A 17644-nucleotide genomic window follows, 5' to 3' on the forward strand; every position below is an offset into this window, starting at 1 on the left:
ACTTAGAGGGGGGATGACACACAGCAGAGGGCCACCGGGGGGATTTGAACAGGTGCTGGCTACAGCAGCAACTATACTATAACCTCTGTATATAGAGGTTATATACAGAGCCTGAGCGCCTTTACAACACCATGAATCCAGACTTTTTTTTTTTCTTTAACGTCAAGTGTGTTTGTGTGTGTTTGTGTGTGTTTGTGTGTGTGTGTGTGTGTTAATCAGAAACTCAGGTAAAATTTACAGCCTATATAAAAATAAATAAAAACTGAACAGTTTGGCACCTCGCCCCCACCGGCCTCTGTTAGCTTCACCTTGACTTCCTGTCAACAGCTGTCTGGTGTGGTGAGGGAAAAAATGACGAGGGGAGGACGTGAACGATGGAGGAAGCAGGAGAGGGAGAAAAAGAGAGGCAATAAAAATGCGAATGGAAGTAAAAAACAAAACAAAAACAACAACAGAGAGGACGATAAATCTGGAGGAAGGTTTCACTCCTTCGTCACAAAACGATCCACCAGTACAAACCTACAAACCTGGTTCATGTTGTTACACACAGTCTTCACTACAGTTAATCAGGTTTTATTTAATTAGCATTTATATTAATATGTCGTTTAAACATCAGCTCCGACCCGCAGGTCACATCAGCAGGATGACCAGATGCGGTTACCACGACAACCAGCTGTTATGAATGAGTCAATAGATAGATAAACTTCATCAGCTCATCATGTAATAAAGTCTGAGCTGTGTATGTGTTGTTACACTGAGCTGCTGCTGTGTTCATTAGGATGTGATTATAGGATAATGACAATATCATTAATCATTAAGATCAAATAACTTAAAACAAAGAAATTAACTAGTTAACGTGAAATAAGTGTTATTGAAGAACCCTTAAGGTTTGATTTGACCTGAGTGGCTGATCAGATATGATCAACATGTGAAAAGTATTGATCAAATTTCACCGTGCAGCATATTACAATCAAATTTCCTTCATTGTTTTCTCATTTGCATTGATAGACACACATAAAAATCAAACCATACATAAACACACACACACACACACACACACACATATAAAACACATGTAAATAGGCCACAAGGAGGAAAGTCCTATCAGCCTCCACACATTGCTACACCGTGTGGCTGATGAAATGTGTAAAGAGCCATTTGTGGCTACACACACGCACACACATAAACCAAGATGTGCACAAGGGGGCAGTTTGGTAAAAATCTTTAGTGACTAATAAGAGGAAGTGAGACGTTGCAGCTGCCTGTTGGGACATGTGCTGTTCTTCACACACCCTGACTTCCTTTATTTGAGCTGTAACGAGGTGACGAGGTGGAAACCGTTCAGGAAAGTTAGAGAGAAAGTGACCTCTGAGCACATTAACACATCCACTTTACAGTCTGTGGAAACATCTGGCTGACAACTGAGAACACGGTCTGAGTTTAGAGACATTTTTATGTCGACATCTATATAAGTATGAATATAAAAATGTGTGTGAATCGTTCTTAAAGCCACAGTGTGTGTGATTTGACCTGATGAAACAGGGGTCAGATATCTGGCTGTAAAGAAACATCTCCTGTTGTTACAGTGAATAATATCAGAACTGCATTGAGCTAAACTACACTGCACATTTTCACAGTGTGTGTCCTTCCTCAACATTTATTGATAGATTTCTATGCTACAAAAACACAACTGATCATTTAGAGGAGCCACAAATATGGATCTAGTCCCTGCTGTGCTCATGTTGAACATGTGACCGACTATTGATGTTGAAATATTCCTCCAATGCTTTAGTTTACATCCCCTTGGAATAAACCGATGTTTGGGGAGTCCCAGTGGTTGAGGAGTTTACTGGATATGTGTTTTGTCTTCATATTTTATCGTCCCACAAACCAGCTACAGCATCTTGAAACTGGATTAAAGGATCCTGACTCACAGGTTGGGAACTGCTGCTCTTCAAAAGTACTGATTTGGCCTCAAAATGTCAACAGCTTCAAACCAAAGATGAAGATATATGAACATAAAATGGTTCTTTTTAGTTTGGAAATGGCAGGAAAGAGCTACAGAGACACTGGAATGGTTTTGGTACCAATCAGATATCAGATGGGCAAGTCATTAAATATTCCATACGATATAAAGGTAGATGTTTGTATTAAAGCTCCTTCAAAATAAAGGTAGATGTTTGTATTAAAGCTCCATACAGTATAAAGGTAGATGTTTGTATTAAAGCTCCATACAGTATAAAGGTAGATGTCCATGTGTAGTGTGATTATAAAGCAGCTCTAGGTTCTATATTAATACTGTTAAAGTATCAAAGCCTCAGTCCACAGAGAAATGCACACAGCCTGTATTCAGAAAAACTGAGCCTTAAAACCAGCCGTCAGGACTTCCTGTCACTTTGTGATGTCACAACTAAGCCCCGCCCCCTCACCACCTGGACCCAAACTTCCATCAAACAACTTATCAGGATTTGGTTTCTCTGATTGTTTTATTCTGAAATCTGCTCTGTTTTTTATTGGATCACATAGAAAACAGTCAGCCAATCAGAAGACAGCCTCCTCTATTCTGATTGGCTGACACCGACCTCTTGTTTCTAGAAACTCCAGAGAGAAGTCGAGAAAGGACGAGATGGAAAACTACACTGAGATTGTTTTTGATTCCTCAAACACACAAAACTGATCTTGTTACAGTCTGATCAACACTTCAAATAAAACTCACGTAGGATCAAATATGGAGCTTTACAGGCCGAAGCGTTTGGATTATTTAAAACCTTTTTTATATTCTTCATTCAGTTTTTACTCTCTGAGTCGTTTCTTATTCTAACTTTGTGTCCGTTTTACATTAGAGACCAAAAACTCTGATTCACCAAATATGTGACTGAGCGGAGCAGTGACCTCAACAATGACCTTTTGTCTGAATGAATGACAACATTGTGTTTTGTGCGCATGTGGTTGTGATTGTGTGTGTGTGTGTGTGGGCTTGTCCGACTTGACATCTGAGTCATTTTGGGGGATGTAGAGCTCCGGTCCCTCCATCCATAAAATGCAATGACAGCACAATCATAACAGGACAAACGTGCAGTAAGTGTGTATGTGTGTGTTTGTGTGTGTGTGTCTTACTTGAGCGTCTCTGCCAAGTAGAAGCTCTGCTGTACGTCGTCGTGGTTCGGAGCGGAGGCGTAGACGTCTCTGATGCCGCTGTAGCCTCCTTCTAATCTACAGTGCTGCTCCAGGGCCTGGAGGAGGAAGAAGAGGAGGAGGAGGAGGAAGAGGAGGAAGAGGAGGAGGAGGAGGAAGAGGAGGAGGAGGAAGAGGAGGAGGAAGAGGAGGAGAGCGGTGTCATGCAGAGCGAAAACAGGAAGAGACGCAGACAGACAGAGCAGGGCGTTGCTGAGTGGCAACATCAATCAGCCTCTTTGTGTGTGATTAAAAATATCACTAAACCTCCAGGGGTCGGTTATTTTAGCTAAATATAACAAAAAACAAAACAAGTCAAATAAATCGACCCTCTGTTAACTCCCTGCCCTGATCTGTTTGGTGTTATTTTGAAGAAGCTACAGTAAATTCACAGTTTTTTCTGCCGGAAATAAAACCTCTCATCTGCTCAAGTCCTTTGAAAGTTAAATGACACGTTAAATAAGGAAAAAAATAAGGAATAAAAAGACTTTTTTTTTTTTTTTTACCTGAACAGCCTCCCAGCCCCACTCTCTGTATTTGGGGTCGTGGGTGAACCTCCACATGTACATGTAGGTCTCGATCACCTCGGGGCGGAGGATGAAGTACTTCTCGTTCTGGCGGGTGGCGATGGCCTCCACGCCGCCGTCGAAACGAAACGCCTCTGGTCCAAGCTTCAACGCTACACAAGACGAAAAAAAAAGAGGAGGAGGAGATGATGATGATGATGAAGGAAACACTGGATGTAGAGAAACATACGGCTGCATGTTTTACAATAGAAGCCTCTGGTGTTTTCCAGCTGCTCGACTCACAATGTGAGAGGAGGGATAGATGAAATTAAAAAGAAGAAAAATACAATTATTTGATTACAGATATGAAAAAAAATAAAATAAGAAAGTGTCGACATACGGTGCAGATTATAATAAACTTTTAAATTACTTTTCAACCACTTCAAATCCCATTAATTGGACTTTGCTGCTTTAAAAAAAATGACGACTGCATGGACAGCATTCACAAACCTGATGCTCCTGTTTCAGTGGGAAGATGATGTCACAAATTTAAGTAAATTACAACACCTTTAATAATAAATAAAGTGTAGTATAAATATGGCCAATAAAAAAAAACATATTTTCTTCCCGGTGTTTTAATTTTTTGCACAGCAACTGATCCTGAGAATTAAAACAAGGCTCCGGCTGTTTCCCACTGAATAAACACTTCATTTAATAGAAATAATGAAAAAGTTTTAATAACTCAGAAACAAATTGGAAAATTAAAACCAAACTTTAAGCTGCAGTTGAGTCGTGAAAATACTAAATGTAAAATGAAATAGCTAAATCAAGCTGTTTGTGTATTTGTGTGTATATGTGTGTGTGTGTTTACCCGTCCTGGCGTAGGACTCGTGACAGGTCCGGGCGATCTCGGCGGCCTGCTCCATCTGGTGGCCCGTCTTGTCGCCGGGCGCCCCGTCGGCTCCCAGGGCGATCATGCCACCTGCGAAACAGGTCAGGTGACCCATCTTGTGCTCCAGCAGCCCCCCCTTCCACTCGGCTATGTAGGTCAGCCCGCTGCTCGACTTCCTGATCAGGTTGGTTTCTATGGCCTGGGAGGAACAAAGAGGAGAGACAAGAGACAGGGGGGTTTAGAGGGGGCGTGGCGGGATGAGAAAACCGTTTCATTTCATTTTTAATAATCCTGCTCAGTCTATGAAGGAACTACAACTGTACAGTACCTGCTTCTCATTTTATAGAAATGATTTTATATAACATGTTAATCAGACTTAATGGCTCTTGGTTTATGAAGCACAATCCAGAATAATGATGTTTTTAAGACATTTCTTATGAAAAATACTTATAAATGAACACAGTTTAATAAACCAGATCGTCCGCACATAAATCTCAAACTTTGTTAGAAAAATATAGATCATAATAACATGATCATCACAGGTCTATATTACATGAGAAGTAATGAAACCGGATGGGTATGTTGTTTTCAAAGTGAGAGTGACCACAGGTGTTCATTAAGGCTGTCAATGGATTAAAATATTTTTAAATTGTTCAAATAAAGAGATATACTTTCAAGTGTTTAATAATGGATAAATACGCTGCCTTATGTAAGTGTAACTTTCTTATACATGAACCAAAAACAGTGACTTATATTGGGCAGAAAACCCTTAAAAGTTTCATTATATTTGACACAAAATAATAATAAATAAAAACACAACGGCCTCGTCCAAGTGGAAACTCTCAGCAGAGATTGTTTTAACTAACTAAAGGCAGAGATAAAAGAATCACGCTTTAAAAGGAATTAAAGCGTTCATCATCATCATCACACTAAAACTCCAACAGCCTCAGTTTTCATATACTATATTTATCTATTTTGAGTGTGCTGACCCTTTAACTCGGCCCAGATTTGACAGAACCAGGAAGGACGACGGTGTTATCGTTTCATTTCCCCGCTGTGACTCACTCACACGTTCACCCTGTTCTCCCCTCCTCCCTCTCTCCCTCTCTCTCTCTCTCTCTCTGACAAATACATCATCCTTGAAGATCCAGAGGGATTATGGGTAAAGTACCCCTGTGAGTTTAATTCTGTATTTCAGGCTGCATGTATTATATTTGCTCCCTGGTGTGTTACAGAAACACATTTGCAGTCACGGCGGTCTCGGCTGACAGTTTTGTCTGCTGGAGTGTGAGGGTCTATATCTTCTCTTTAGGAGGCCTGTTGTGTTTGTGTTTGTGTTACTACGTTCAGCTGCTCCCATGTCGCTCCTATACAAATGTGTGTGTCACTCCTGCCTCCTCCCATCTGCTCAAACTCACCACCAGGCTCCGAGGATTAAAAAAACCCCCAGTAAATACCCTAAATTTTGGATTAAAACGGTCACAAATCACCATGTTATAGTCTAAGTCGATCCATAAAACATATATAAGGTGGTTATTTCAATGATTTCTCTTGTTATATCGCATGTCAACATTCAAGGTTACGGGTGTGGTTGGATTCCTGCAGCATCCCCCGCAGGGAGAAATAAATAAATAAATAAATACAGAAGAGAGACCAGACCACTCCTTCATATCTGAAGATGACCTCACGTTTGTTGTCCGGTCTCCAGCAGTCGTTTATTATGACTGAGAGGAAGCAAACAGGGATAAAAAACCCTGAAGGGAAAATCCATCTGTAAACACTAAGTTCAAAACCCTCCATCCATTCAATGACCATGAGTTCAAACTGGAGGTCAAAGCTGCAGGAGCTCCCACAGATGCACTATTTTTTTATTTATTTTTTGCCCAGGTAAGTGTTTAAGTTTTCACATATTAAAAACTGGGGAAAAAAAAAACATAAAAACATAACAGAGTGACATCACTGCCGGTTGCTGGACCGAGAGGTGCAACAGATTGGAAATTACAACCCACAGAGCTCAGTGGTGTGTGTGATGTCGCAGTCGAGACGGGAGTGGAGTGGGGTTGGTTTTTACAACTTTCACAGATGGTGCATTTAAGGACCTGCAGATAGGTGAGAAAATGATGATTTCTGCTCAGGGTAGCGCAGTCACAGCAACGGCCGCAAACGAGCTAAACGAGAAGCTATTAAAACCTTTATATAGCCGGCATTAAAAGTTTTCATTCTCACAATAAAAATTTTTAAAACAGCGTTCAAAAGCCTGATGTCACAGTTTTAGAGGCGATACAGTCGCTAATGTAGTGAAAGTTTATGAAAAATAACCTACAGAGCAATAATACAACTTCTAAACTCAGTAGCATCTAACAAATAATATCTCGCTCCACTGGTATGTGGCAAACTTTTAAAATTGGATATGGCTGATCACCATTTCAGCACTTAAAGTTTTCACTGCACTCACAAGCATGGAAAAATATTCAATATACAGTATATATAAATATAAATATATAAATAGATGCTTTAAGTTTTCTATTCACATTAGCGCTGCAGGCGCTGGGTTGGCCAAACGTCCTGCTAACTCTTCATGAAACTCCAAACTTTCTTCTCCGCCAAGATGAAATAGATTGATGAATAATAAACACAGAGGGGATTAACCTAGAGTTGGCACAGTGGAGATATGGAATCTAAAGCTTTATTTTCATTAATATATAGTATATACGTATATACAGAATATAAAAAAATGACACTTTTCTTTGCAGGAAATGGAAATAAATGAAGTTTTGTTCTGTTTTGTTATGACAAGTAAATCATTTTGTGAGTATAAAACAAACTGTAACCTGGGATCTGATGGGAGCGGTGTGTCGGCCTGCAGCTATTTTCATTTGAATTTCACTGATTTATTTGCTTTTTGTTAATTAATGTTTTGTGAAAGAGGCGAACATCGTGTGAGACGTCTCTTCTTTCTGTTTTTTTCCGTCAGGATTTGAGATTTTATGTTGGAAATTTTTATTCTTATCCTTTTATTCTTATTATGTTTTGTTTTGTCGATGGATTAAATTGACTTATATAAACTCCAACAGCCAAGAGTCAAAGTCACCTCAACCACTGTCTACTGTGTGTGTGTGTGTGTCTGTGTCTGTGTGTGTTACCTGCAGGGCATCGTAGTACATCTTCTTTCCTTCCTCATCAGTCTTGTCAGACATCAGCCAGGCCTTCAGCAGGTACTCATAGAAACTGTCGCCCATGCCTCCGACCGACACGTGATCTGCAGCACACAGATAAACAAAGATTACAACACACGCACACACGCAGACACACACACACACACACACACACACACACACTTGTGCACCCACACACACATGCACACGCCTCCTACATGTCTGCAGCTTCAGATTACAACTGCCATCATTGTTGGAGCATCCATAGATCATCCTCACATGGCAACAAAAATACCTACAGCTTGTGATATATTATTGCTATATCCTTGCATGTGTGTGTGTGTGTGTGTGTTTGTATGTGTGCAGATCTGTCCTCTTGTATTTGCCCTGTTGATTGTCAGTGATGGCTCATCCATATGCAAGTGTCATTAACAGAGTCCGGCCTTGTTTGTGGAGTGCAGAGATTAAATGTCACACGCAATCATCTTGACGCCAAAAGAAAAGGAGGCCCGACGGCGGCGGTGGGTGGCGATGACGGTGACGATGGGCTGGAGTTTCACAGAGCCGATAAAGAAGAACCTGTCTGTACCGTCCACCAGCGACAGGAAGCTTAAAATAGAGCGTCAGTGATCGGCCTCAAACACACAACACCTCCTTAAAGTCGAGGAAAACGACGACAAATGTGGTTTTTTGATACATAATTAGCAGCAGAGAGAAGATGGAGAACTGTGACTCACACGTGGTAACGCAACAGCTGTTTGATTATAACATCACACCCCTCCTAAAAAGATGAAAAAAAATAAATAAGAGGAGCCCAACATGAGCAGGTTCTTGTATTAACTGTATGTGAAGGAGCCGGGGCGAGTGCTGCTGCTGTTGCTGCTGCTGAGGAGGACGAGGCTGGAGATATTTTTCAGACAACATTAAGCTGCAAACATCCCAAGGTCATAATTTATTCAACAAATGCATTCCCATCACTATTGCATAATTTCTCTCTGGATGAAATGAAAAAAAAGAAAAGAAAAAATCGCTCCCTCTCTCTCTCTCTCTGACTAAGACGAGCATAAAAGTGTTTTTTTTTTTTAGTGAGCGAGGATTTTTTGTCTTTTTTCCTTCCTCTTCTTTTGTTGAAACTTGCTGTTTCTATTCAGCATTGCAAATTGAATATGTCACGATTTGCATAAAACACTTGGATGAAAACACACAGGTACTGGGCTCTGGTTAAGAGTGTCAGATAAATGCCAACAGTTAGAGCTGTGGATGCACTTTTTTTTATTCAATATTTCAATGCATCAGATAATAAAAAGAGAAGCAGGTCCATGTTTAACCATCTCACACGCGCTGATGGCCCTGCAGCTAAAGGACGAGCATCAAACACACAGAGCAGACACAAGCATATCAACCATTATATATATAAAATTAAAAATAGATCAAAGGATTTCTAATTTAATTCCTTTTTTTTCCTTCTGTAAATCATGCCCTGGTTTTATGTAGAACAGTGCCCGGCCTGAACAAACACAATACTCTTACAAGATAAAAAAAAAAAAAATGGTGCGGGAATAATTAAGCATGAAAAATAATTAAGTTTCATTCATTTCAAATCTGAGATGCTCAGTAGCTGGAAGCAGGAGGGGGAGGGGGGAGGGGTGGGAAGTCAACTTAAAGGTAGAGTTGGAGCATTTTTTACTGAATTGCTTGAACTCCTCTTCACACTCCGATTACACACCAATTAAATGCTTTTTCGCAAAAATGAAAAAACGAACGAACAACCCTGTAAAAACACCATCCAATCATTTTGAACGCCACGTTTACGTCAATTGGATCGTGTTGTGTCAATCAAACTGCAAGGAAAGTTAGCGATGCTGCGCAGTGAAGCCCTGCTACACGCGACAGTATTGCAGAAAGCTGCGTCGCTCACACCGGGACTGCACTGGGTGGCGCCTGCTCAGGTGGTTTAGCTACAGCTTTTAGCTACAAACAAGCTAAAAACATATACTTATTTAATTTTTTTTCGGAACAATTTCTCATGTCGGGGCTTCAATACAAGAGGGACATTACAGACGAGCAGTATGGAGGTATTTGGATGGTTTTTGGTGTGTCTTTTTGGACGAAGAAAAGTGGTATCCATTTGCAACCGTTATATGGACATGCACTGCTACGCCGAGACCCCCTGTAACTCAGAGAAGGCACGGAGGACTCTGAAACTTCTCCCAGCCCTTAGTCGACATGAGGGTGAGTAGATAATGAGAAATTTCAATTTTGGGTGAACTATCCCTTTAAGGAGTACTTCAGGTGCCTTCTGAAATTGTGGAAAACTGGACTCTGGTAGGTTAGCTTAACAAGAACCAATAGATTTGCCTCAATGGCAGCAGTGAAAATACCATTGAGAATGTAGCCTTGAATTTACATTTTCTTATTCGCACAGCTGATATCATTGATCTACTGTGCTCTTTATATGTGATTTACATGTTTATCTACCTGTTTCCTTCCTGTAAAGCCACCGTGAATAAATAAAAGATAAGATATCTGGTGGTTTCCATGACAGCAGCAGCCAAATTCTCTCCTGTACTGTAGCCGTCGTGGTTCCCATGTAGCTGGCAGAAACCACTGCTTTGAAACAGGAGCTGCGTCAGTGTGAGTTTGCTCTGAGGTCCAGCTGTTGGTCTGAAATCTGTCTGTGAGCAGCAGCTGGAAGAAAAGGAGCTGGAAACGGATTCTGATATCAGCCCCACTCTCTTTGCTACGTGTCAGTGTCATTTTCATTACATCTACTCCGATGACAGTTTTCTCCAACAACCTGACAACTGGTATTAAGAGAGACTTTTACTGCCTGTGCCCTCTGCCAAACTGCACCTTACATCACTTTTCTATTATACATCATACACCCCCAAACACACACACACACACACACACACACACACCTTTTCTGTAACTCAATATGTTATTCTCTCTTTTGCTGAACACCTACAGTACAATCTCTCCCCTCTCTCCCCCGGAGCCTCACTATCATCATCATCATTACCTGTTCAGCTGCACAGTTTGAAGAGTTTGATAATGGATTCAAAATTACACCTTGTTACTGCAACCTGTCAGAAACACCGGAGTCACGAACACACAGCCACGTATGTACTGTACGGACGGCGCGTTGAAAAAAAAAAAGTATGAAAATACTCGATAGCGACGCAGATTAATGGAGGGTTAGAGCGACGTAAAGAGTCAACAAGGTTCAAATGGAAGGAGGGATGAGGAGGAGAGAGCAGAGGAAGAGGAGGGGACCCATATCTCTATATATTAACCATAAACTGTTTGATCCATTTTAGACCTTCACAATAAGAGCTCTTTAATCTATATGGCACATTTCAATCTGCTATTCAACACAAGGATGGAAGACAAATGAAACAGCTGTGATAAAATTACAAAAACTTGAATGACATTATAGGATATAAATATGATATAATTTGTTATAGATTAGGTCTGATCTATTCATTGGTGTTTTAGATTATGTCAGAAGACTATTCACGTTATGACTATTTGTTGCTGAATAGATGTAATTCATATTTAATATATTGTTGTTATCCAGTGTAGGTAAGATTGCTATTGTATATCCACTGTTTTTGAATGTGTTGTATTGTATCTGTGGCTCTAACACGTGGTTTTATAATGTATTGTCATGTTATTGTTCTTTATTTGCCTGCCCAGGAACAACTATTGGCTATCAGCTAACAATAAACCACATAAACTTCAGTATTAGATAACTGCTAAATCTTAAACAATACATTTAAACCATTTTTGTTAATGAAATATTTAAAAGTCTAAATGGTTTGAAACAAAAAGAGCTGCAACTTCATTCCCAATTAATTTATTGATTTGGTGCAATTAACCAATAAAGTTTTAGTATACAAGTTGTAAGATATATTTCAAATTCAAACTGACTGATTTTGTTCGACCCACAGTTTTTTTTGTGTTCACAACTAAACCAATGGGGTGTGGGACTTTCCTCATTATTCATTCATAGTTCCTGATCAACTCATTGATTCCGCAGGTTGTAGTTAGGAGCTCTTAAATAAGTAATTAATGTCCAATAATTGGCGGCAGCTTCGTAGACAATTTAAAAAAACTAATGAACGCCTTTCAGAGCTGTGTATGTGAGCAGGAGACGGTGCGGTGATGAAGGACGTGGTACTGATACGTTGCACTCTGCTGCGTTGCCATCAGGACAAATTACAGGTGTAGAGGAGCTTTGTGTGACAGAGCAGCTCAGAGTTCACTGCAGTGATCCCGACAAGCTGTAATTTGCATGTCGTCTTGGGAGCGAACAGGTCTGACCTCGGTGACACTCTCCAAGTGATAAATGCAAATTTTATTAATGTTTCCGATATCAGACTCAAAGTCCAGGTTACTATTAACCCCCCGGCTCTTTCCCAGCCTGTTATTTTTGTCTTAATTACACTGTGTTTGGGCACGAAATTACCATCTGTTAACTCCCAAGTCCACTTCATCAGCGGTGGAGAAAAGTACGAAACCTAAGCTGTCATTTCGGTAAAAAAGAAATAAAAGAAAGAAAAAAATCCACCTTCAAATATGTGAATGAAGCACAAAAAAAAGGTTTTGGCTTTATTAATGTTCTATAATATTCTGCATATATGAGAATAAACGAGGCAGAAAATGAGTGAGCCCTGAGGGACGTGATAAGAAATGTTTACTCTGAATCACTTTGCTGCTGATTAATATGGACGCTGCATTGTGTTAAGAGGAGAAATCTGCCTCGGTGCCAGTGCTGAGTCACCGTCGGCTCCCTGGGGGGGAACAGGTGCAAAGGGAAACCCTCAGGTCGACTGGAGGCTCCGACTCTTTCACTGTTTTTTCTTAAAGGTATAATATGTAGGAATTGCCCCCACCTAGTGGTGCGGTTACATATCTGAACGTATTCTTGATGTTGCATTCACGTGAAATCGGGCAGACGTCAGACAGACAACAGACGCTGCATGTAACAGGATAAACAAGTGGTCCGCCAGCATGAGGCAAAACAATACAGATGTGACAATATGTTGTCATGGTGATGGCGTATTGTTTTCCTGACCCATGTTTTACCGTCTTTCTCTCGTTGAGTAAATAAATGACATCCGGTTGGTTTGCCAACGGCCGTCTGCCTGACTGCACCTGAATGCAACACCAGTGCCTCCGTCCTTCCTCACACTACACAGTGGTGACAGTTTTAACAGGCCGAGCCGTGGTTACCTACGGTCACGCTGCCACTCAACGTAAAAAATGGCGATGCAACATGGCCGCCTCGTTTTGGTGCGTCGCCCACTTATGTACGTATTTGAAACGACTTGTAACAACTCATTCTAAGGGACGAGAAAGCTTTCATTTGTATGCGGCTGTGATTCGACTTCAGTGAAATACGTATTTATGAAAGCAATATTTGATTTTTGCTAATAAAACGCCAAATAAGTTACACACTGGGGGTTTAATGTACATGTTTGTGTTAATTTGACTGATGGTTTCTGTCGGTGTTGTGTAGATGTACGTCAGTGTTTCCCTGCTGAATTAACATCTGAATTATGTAGATGAGCTGGAGCACGTCATCTGCAGCTAAAGGACGGTGTCTCCACTACAGAGCTGTGATAATATGTAATATTTATAACCTACACATGCAGGAGGAAAGAGGAGGCCAGTGAACTTACGTTGGCCCCACTGGCCGCTGTTGGGGTTCAGGTAGTTGGGGTACAGCCCCTGAGGTTTGTCCAGGCGGTTCAGGACTTTCCTGATGTTCATCACCTAATAATTGAAAGAAGAAGGAGACACATGCAACAGGTCAATCTCAATGTAAAAAAACACACACACACACACAAAGACAGAAAACTGTTTGAGTAAGTGGGTAAAATAAGGTAAAGAAGAAGCAGAGTGCGGAGTCACTGCTGACTAATTTTTGATTTCAGGCTCTCGTCTCTCTAAATCCCCCCCGACCCCACTCCGTGTCCGTCCAGACACTTCAAAAGTGTGACAGTGTGAGTGGAAATCGTGTGTGAACGCAGCCTGAGAGTGTGAAAAAGCTACAACTCTCCAGCCTCTTCACACTCAGGGTTTTTTTTTTACCTTCTGAGCGAACTCGGGGTTTCCAGAGAGTTGGCTGAGGTGCATGAACTCCAGGTGCAGGGTGCCGTACTCGGCCAGGATGCTGCTGCCGCCCGACGCCCACGGCCAGTTCCTCCCGATCCCACTGCACGGAGAGGAGAGGAAGAGGAAGAGGGAGAGGAAGAGACACAGGTTTATTATACGCTAATGAAACAGAAGAAGAAAAAGAAGAAGGTGTGGAAAGTACAAACATGTCAGTGAACTCTGTGGCATCTTAACACGTTTTTCACTTGGGAGTGGACGGTTACACAAGAATCCAAGTGTGAGTCATGTGTTTATCAGGAAACCACAAACCCCCCTGTCAACAAACTAAACTGAAAAAAAATGAAACTGAACTTCACATGAATATTATTATTATTATTAACAACTTCACATTCCATCTGTCAGATCCACATCCATCAACATGTTTTTAAATCTTTCTCACACGCCTGAGTTTGGCAGCTCATCTCATCCTCGTATCTGTCAGCGAGTCAGAACCGGCTAAACCAGACCAGACCAGACCAAACCGGACCGGACCAGACTAGACCAAACCAAGCTAAACTGGACCAGACCAGACCGGGCCGGACCGGACCAGACCAGAACGGACCAGACCAGACCAAACCGGACCGGACCAGACTAGACCAAACCGGACCGGACCAGACTAGACCAAACCAAGCTAAACCAGACCAGACCAGAACGGACCAGACCAAACCAAACCGGACCGGACCAGACCAGACCCTCTGTCTCCTCCTGACGCTGCTTGTAGTGACAGTGCTGTTGTTGGCATCGACTCCCCGGCCATATGTGAAACCACAGCGTGCTGCTTGACAAGGACAGAAGACTTAGCACCAGGGTGTGTGTGTGTGTGTGTGTGTGTGTGTGTGTGTGTGTGTGGATCATTAGAGCAGCTGACAGATTACTTCCAGGCCGAGGACTGATGACTCTGGTGGGCGACGCCTCGAGTAACTACTCATGAATACATATTAACAATTCACTACACTGTGAGACACACAGCGGGACGTCTGCACTACAATAACCACACAGGGCACGTGGTCGCACACTACACACACACACACACACACACACACACACACACACACACACACACACACACACACACACAGAGGAAGCAGAAGCAGGGGAGACATCCAACAAATGAGAAAAGGGGGAGGAGAAGGAGTGTGAAGTGCCACACACTAACACACACACACACACACACACACACACACACATATAAACACACATTTCTTCAAAGAGGTGGATGAACATACTAATTACCCCCCTCCCTCCCCCCTCCGCTCAATTCAACTCATCATGCTGCACAAGCCATAATTTGTTTCCCATTACACCGTGGATTTAATCAAGTCAACCAAACACAGGCAGGACCACGGCGGCGGCGGCGGTGGCCTGATCGCAGGTCAGAGAGCCGAGCCGCTGAGGAAACATCCCACCGCTGCAGAACCGCTGATTAAACTCAGAGCCGTGTGTGTTTGTTTCGCCGCGGCCCGACGCACATTAAACAGAAAACTGGACCCGAACAAATGTTTAAATGTCATGATGTATTATCAACTTCCCAAAATCCCAAATATAAATTTGCTCCAGCGCTTTCTTCATCTGCACCTCCCTAAAGGTGAGCCAGGCCCTGATCTGTCCATCCATCTATTCCAATCCCTTTATAAACCCTGTGATGAATGATAAATCGGCTCTCTCCTGGCAGGAGGAGGAGGAGAGGAGGCGTGTGGGGGGGTCGGCCAAACAGACACCTTTCAACTCGGCCCCGTCCACCTCAGTTCCCTCACCGAAGCCCTGCTCTGCCCGCGCTGAGAAACAGTAAATCCCTGTTAAGGAGAACAAAAACAAACGGGCAGCAGGAGGAAGGTGCAGGGTCAAACAAACACACACACAAAATCAACAGAGAGCAGGTAGAAAGTGTAACACTGCAGACAGACAGACGGACAGACGGACAAGGGGGATATTATTAATCTGACTGGCATGTCTGGAAGTTTCAGGAAGAGTTGGAGACTGTCTGAGGTGTTTGAGATGTTTGAGATGTTGCACTGGAGCCTGATGATAAATAAAGTGGTTTAAAAAACCAAGGGCTGTCTGCTCGTTTGAATGCGACAACTACTTGAGTTATTAAAGGGATAGTTCAACATTTTGGCAAATTGGCCCATTGCCATAATCCCTATAGTTTTAGGAGTAGGTTTGTTACCTTTCATTGTCGGTGCAAGCTATTTTTAGAACGGCGGAGCAGAGCCGCGAGCTGCTCAGAGCTATGCTATGGAGGCTAATGGGATTTCTTGGTTTTCCTCATCAAACTCATCAAATACACAATTAATGGTAAATTCATACAAAACTGCTGATGCGCTCTCCCGTCGGGGGCAGTTTTTCAAAAACAACTCTCTGTTCTGTTATTATCTCATAGCGTGGTGAATGTGCAGGTCACAACTTGTCCACCAGAGCGTTTTGGAGTTGTTGGATTGTGTATTTGATGAGTTTGATGAGGGAAACCAAGAAATCCCATGAGCCTCTGTAGCGTAGCTACTGCTATGACTATAGGGATTATGGCAATGGGGCAATTTGCCAAAATGTTGAAATATCCCTTTAGACTATGTTGACAGAATAAGACAAAGAGATTATCTTTACTGCAACATTATGCAATATTTAAAAATATCCATACTTGGTCTGGTGCCACCAGTAGCTATCCGAGGCTAACATTAGCACCAGAGGCCTGAGACATGATAGATCCCGATTTCTCCATGCCATAACACTTATATATCATATTGCAATATGCTGCCATATATTGCAGTTTATTCACTTTTTTCATTTCCAAATGAAAGCTCTGACATCTGTTTTCTCTGATAAGACAAACATCTTATTCTGTTAAGAGCCATACTTGGTATCCATATATATTGATACAATATCACCATGCAAAATATTGGGATCCTTTGCTGCTCTTGTATACCTGAACTGACACCACTGAATCGGCTCGCTGACTGCAAAGTGCATATTCATTATTTGTAGCAAAGCTGTGACTTTTAATTTGAAATTCAAATTCTATTCAGCAAAGTGAGGGGAGTTAAATATCAAATATTGGACCCGTCATCCTGGGCTTCAAATCCAATATTTACAATAAAACAACAAAGAGATGAATAAAAATGACACCTCAACTTACATTTCAATGCAAAAGCATGAATAAAGGGTCATAAATTAAACTGAGTAAAAGGCAGACACAAATAAAAACCTCAGAGACGCTGAGACAGTAAACAGTCCTGTCCCTGATCATCAGAGACGTCTAGACGGGTGATAACAGAACTGTGAACATTGCTCTTTGTAAACCACTCAGAAACTGTCCAACCACACAATGCACAGGCTACACATCTAAGAAAGCAATACATCCACTTTACTTACTGGTTTACAGCACCGTTATTGGGAGAATTATGGGCAAAGAACGATGCGTCCACTGACTTTGTGCATGAAGACAACACAATGCAAATTATCACAAATTACACTTCAATTTATCTTATAATTAAAGTAGATTGGCTTCGTTAAAAGTGATATGAACCACGACTGTCACGCAACTGTGTTAGTCTGACACCTGGGAGAAGCTGGCGAGGAAAACAAACACACACAAATGAACAAAACAACAATCAGTGGTGTCAGAGCGGACGGAGCATTAACACCTCCCAGTGAATGAAGCGTTAATGGAGGAGAGAGCCGAGGTGTCTGTCTGCTACATGAGTCTGTTCGATGGAAACTCAATGTTGTTCCAGTCGCTTCCCGTACTGGGATCGGACTGG

The 17644-nt window shown here is 41.8% G+C and overlaps 1 protein-coding gene across 1 annotated transcript in view; it reads right to left on the minus strand.

The window, feature by feature from the left end:
• The window catches only part of man1a1 (mannosidase, alpha, class 1A, member 1), a 161680-nt gene that overhangs the window by 5032 nt on the left and 139004 nt on the right, over nt 1-17644 (minus strand). Inside the window, exons 6-11 of the mRNA XM_085770344.1 lie at nt 13827-13950; nt 13415-13508; nt 7716-7831; nt 4552-4771; nt 3681-3853; nt 3118-3233 (exon numbers count right to left, since the gene is read on the minus strand). Of these exons, the coding sequence (XP_085626470.1) occupies nt 3118-3233; nt 3681-3853; nt 4552-4771; nt 7716-7831; nt 13415-13508; nt 13827-13950 (843 nt within the window). The remainder of the gene's footprint in view (nt 1-3117; nt 3234-3680; nt 3854-4551; nt 4772-7715; nt 7832-13414; nt 13509-13826; nt 13951-17644) is intronic.

Source organism: Trachurus japonicus, chromosome 24 (assembly GCF_045865225.1).
Source record: "Trachurus japonicus isolate A0001 chromosome 24, Traja_1.0".
Classification (NCBI taxonomy): Eukaryota; Metazoa; Chordata; class Actinopteri; order Carangiformes; family Carangidae; genus Trachurus; species Trachurus japonicus.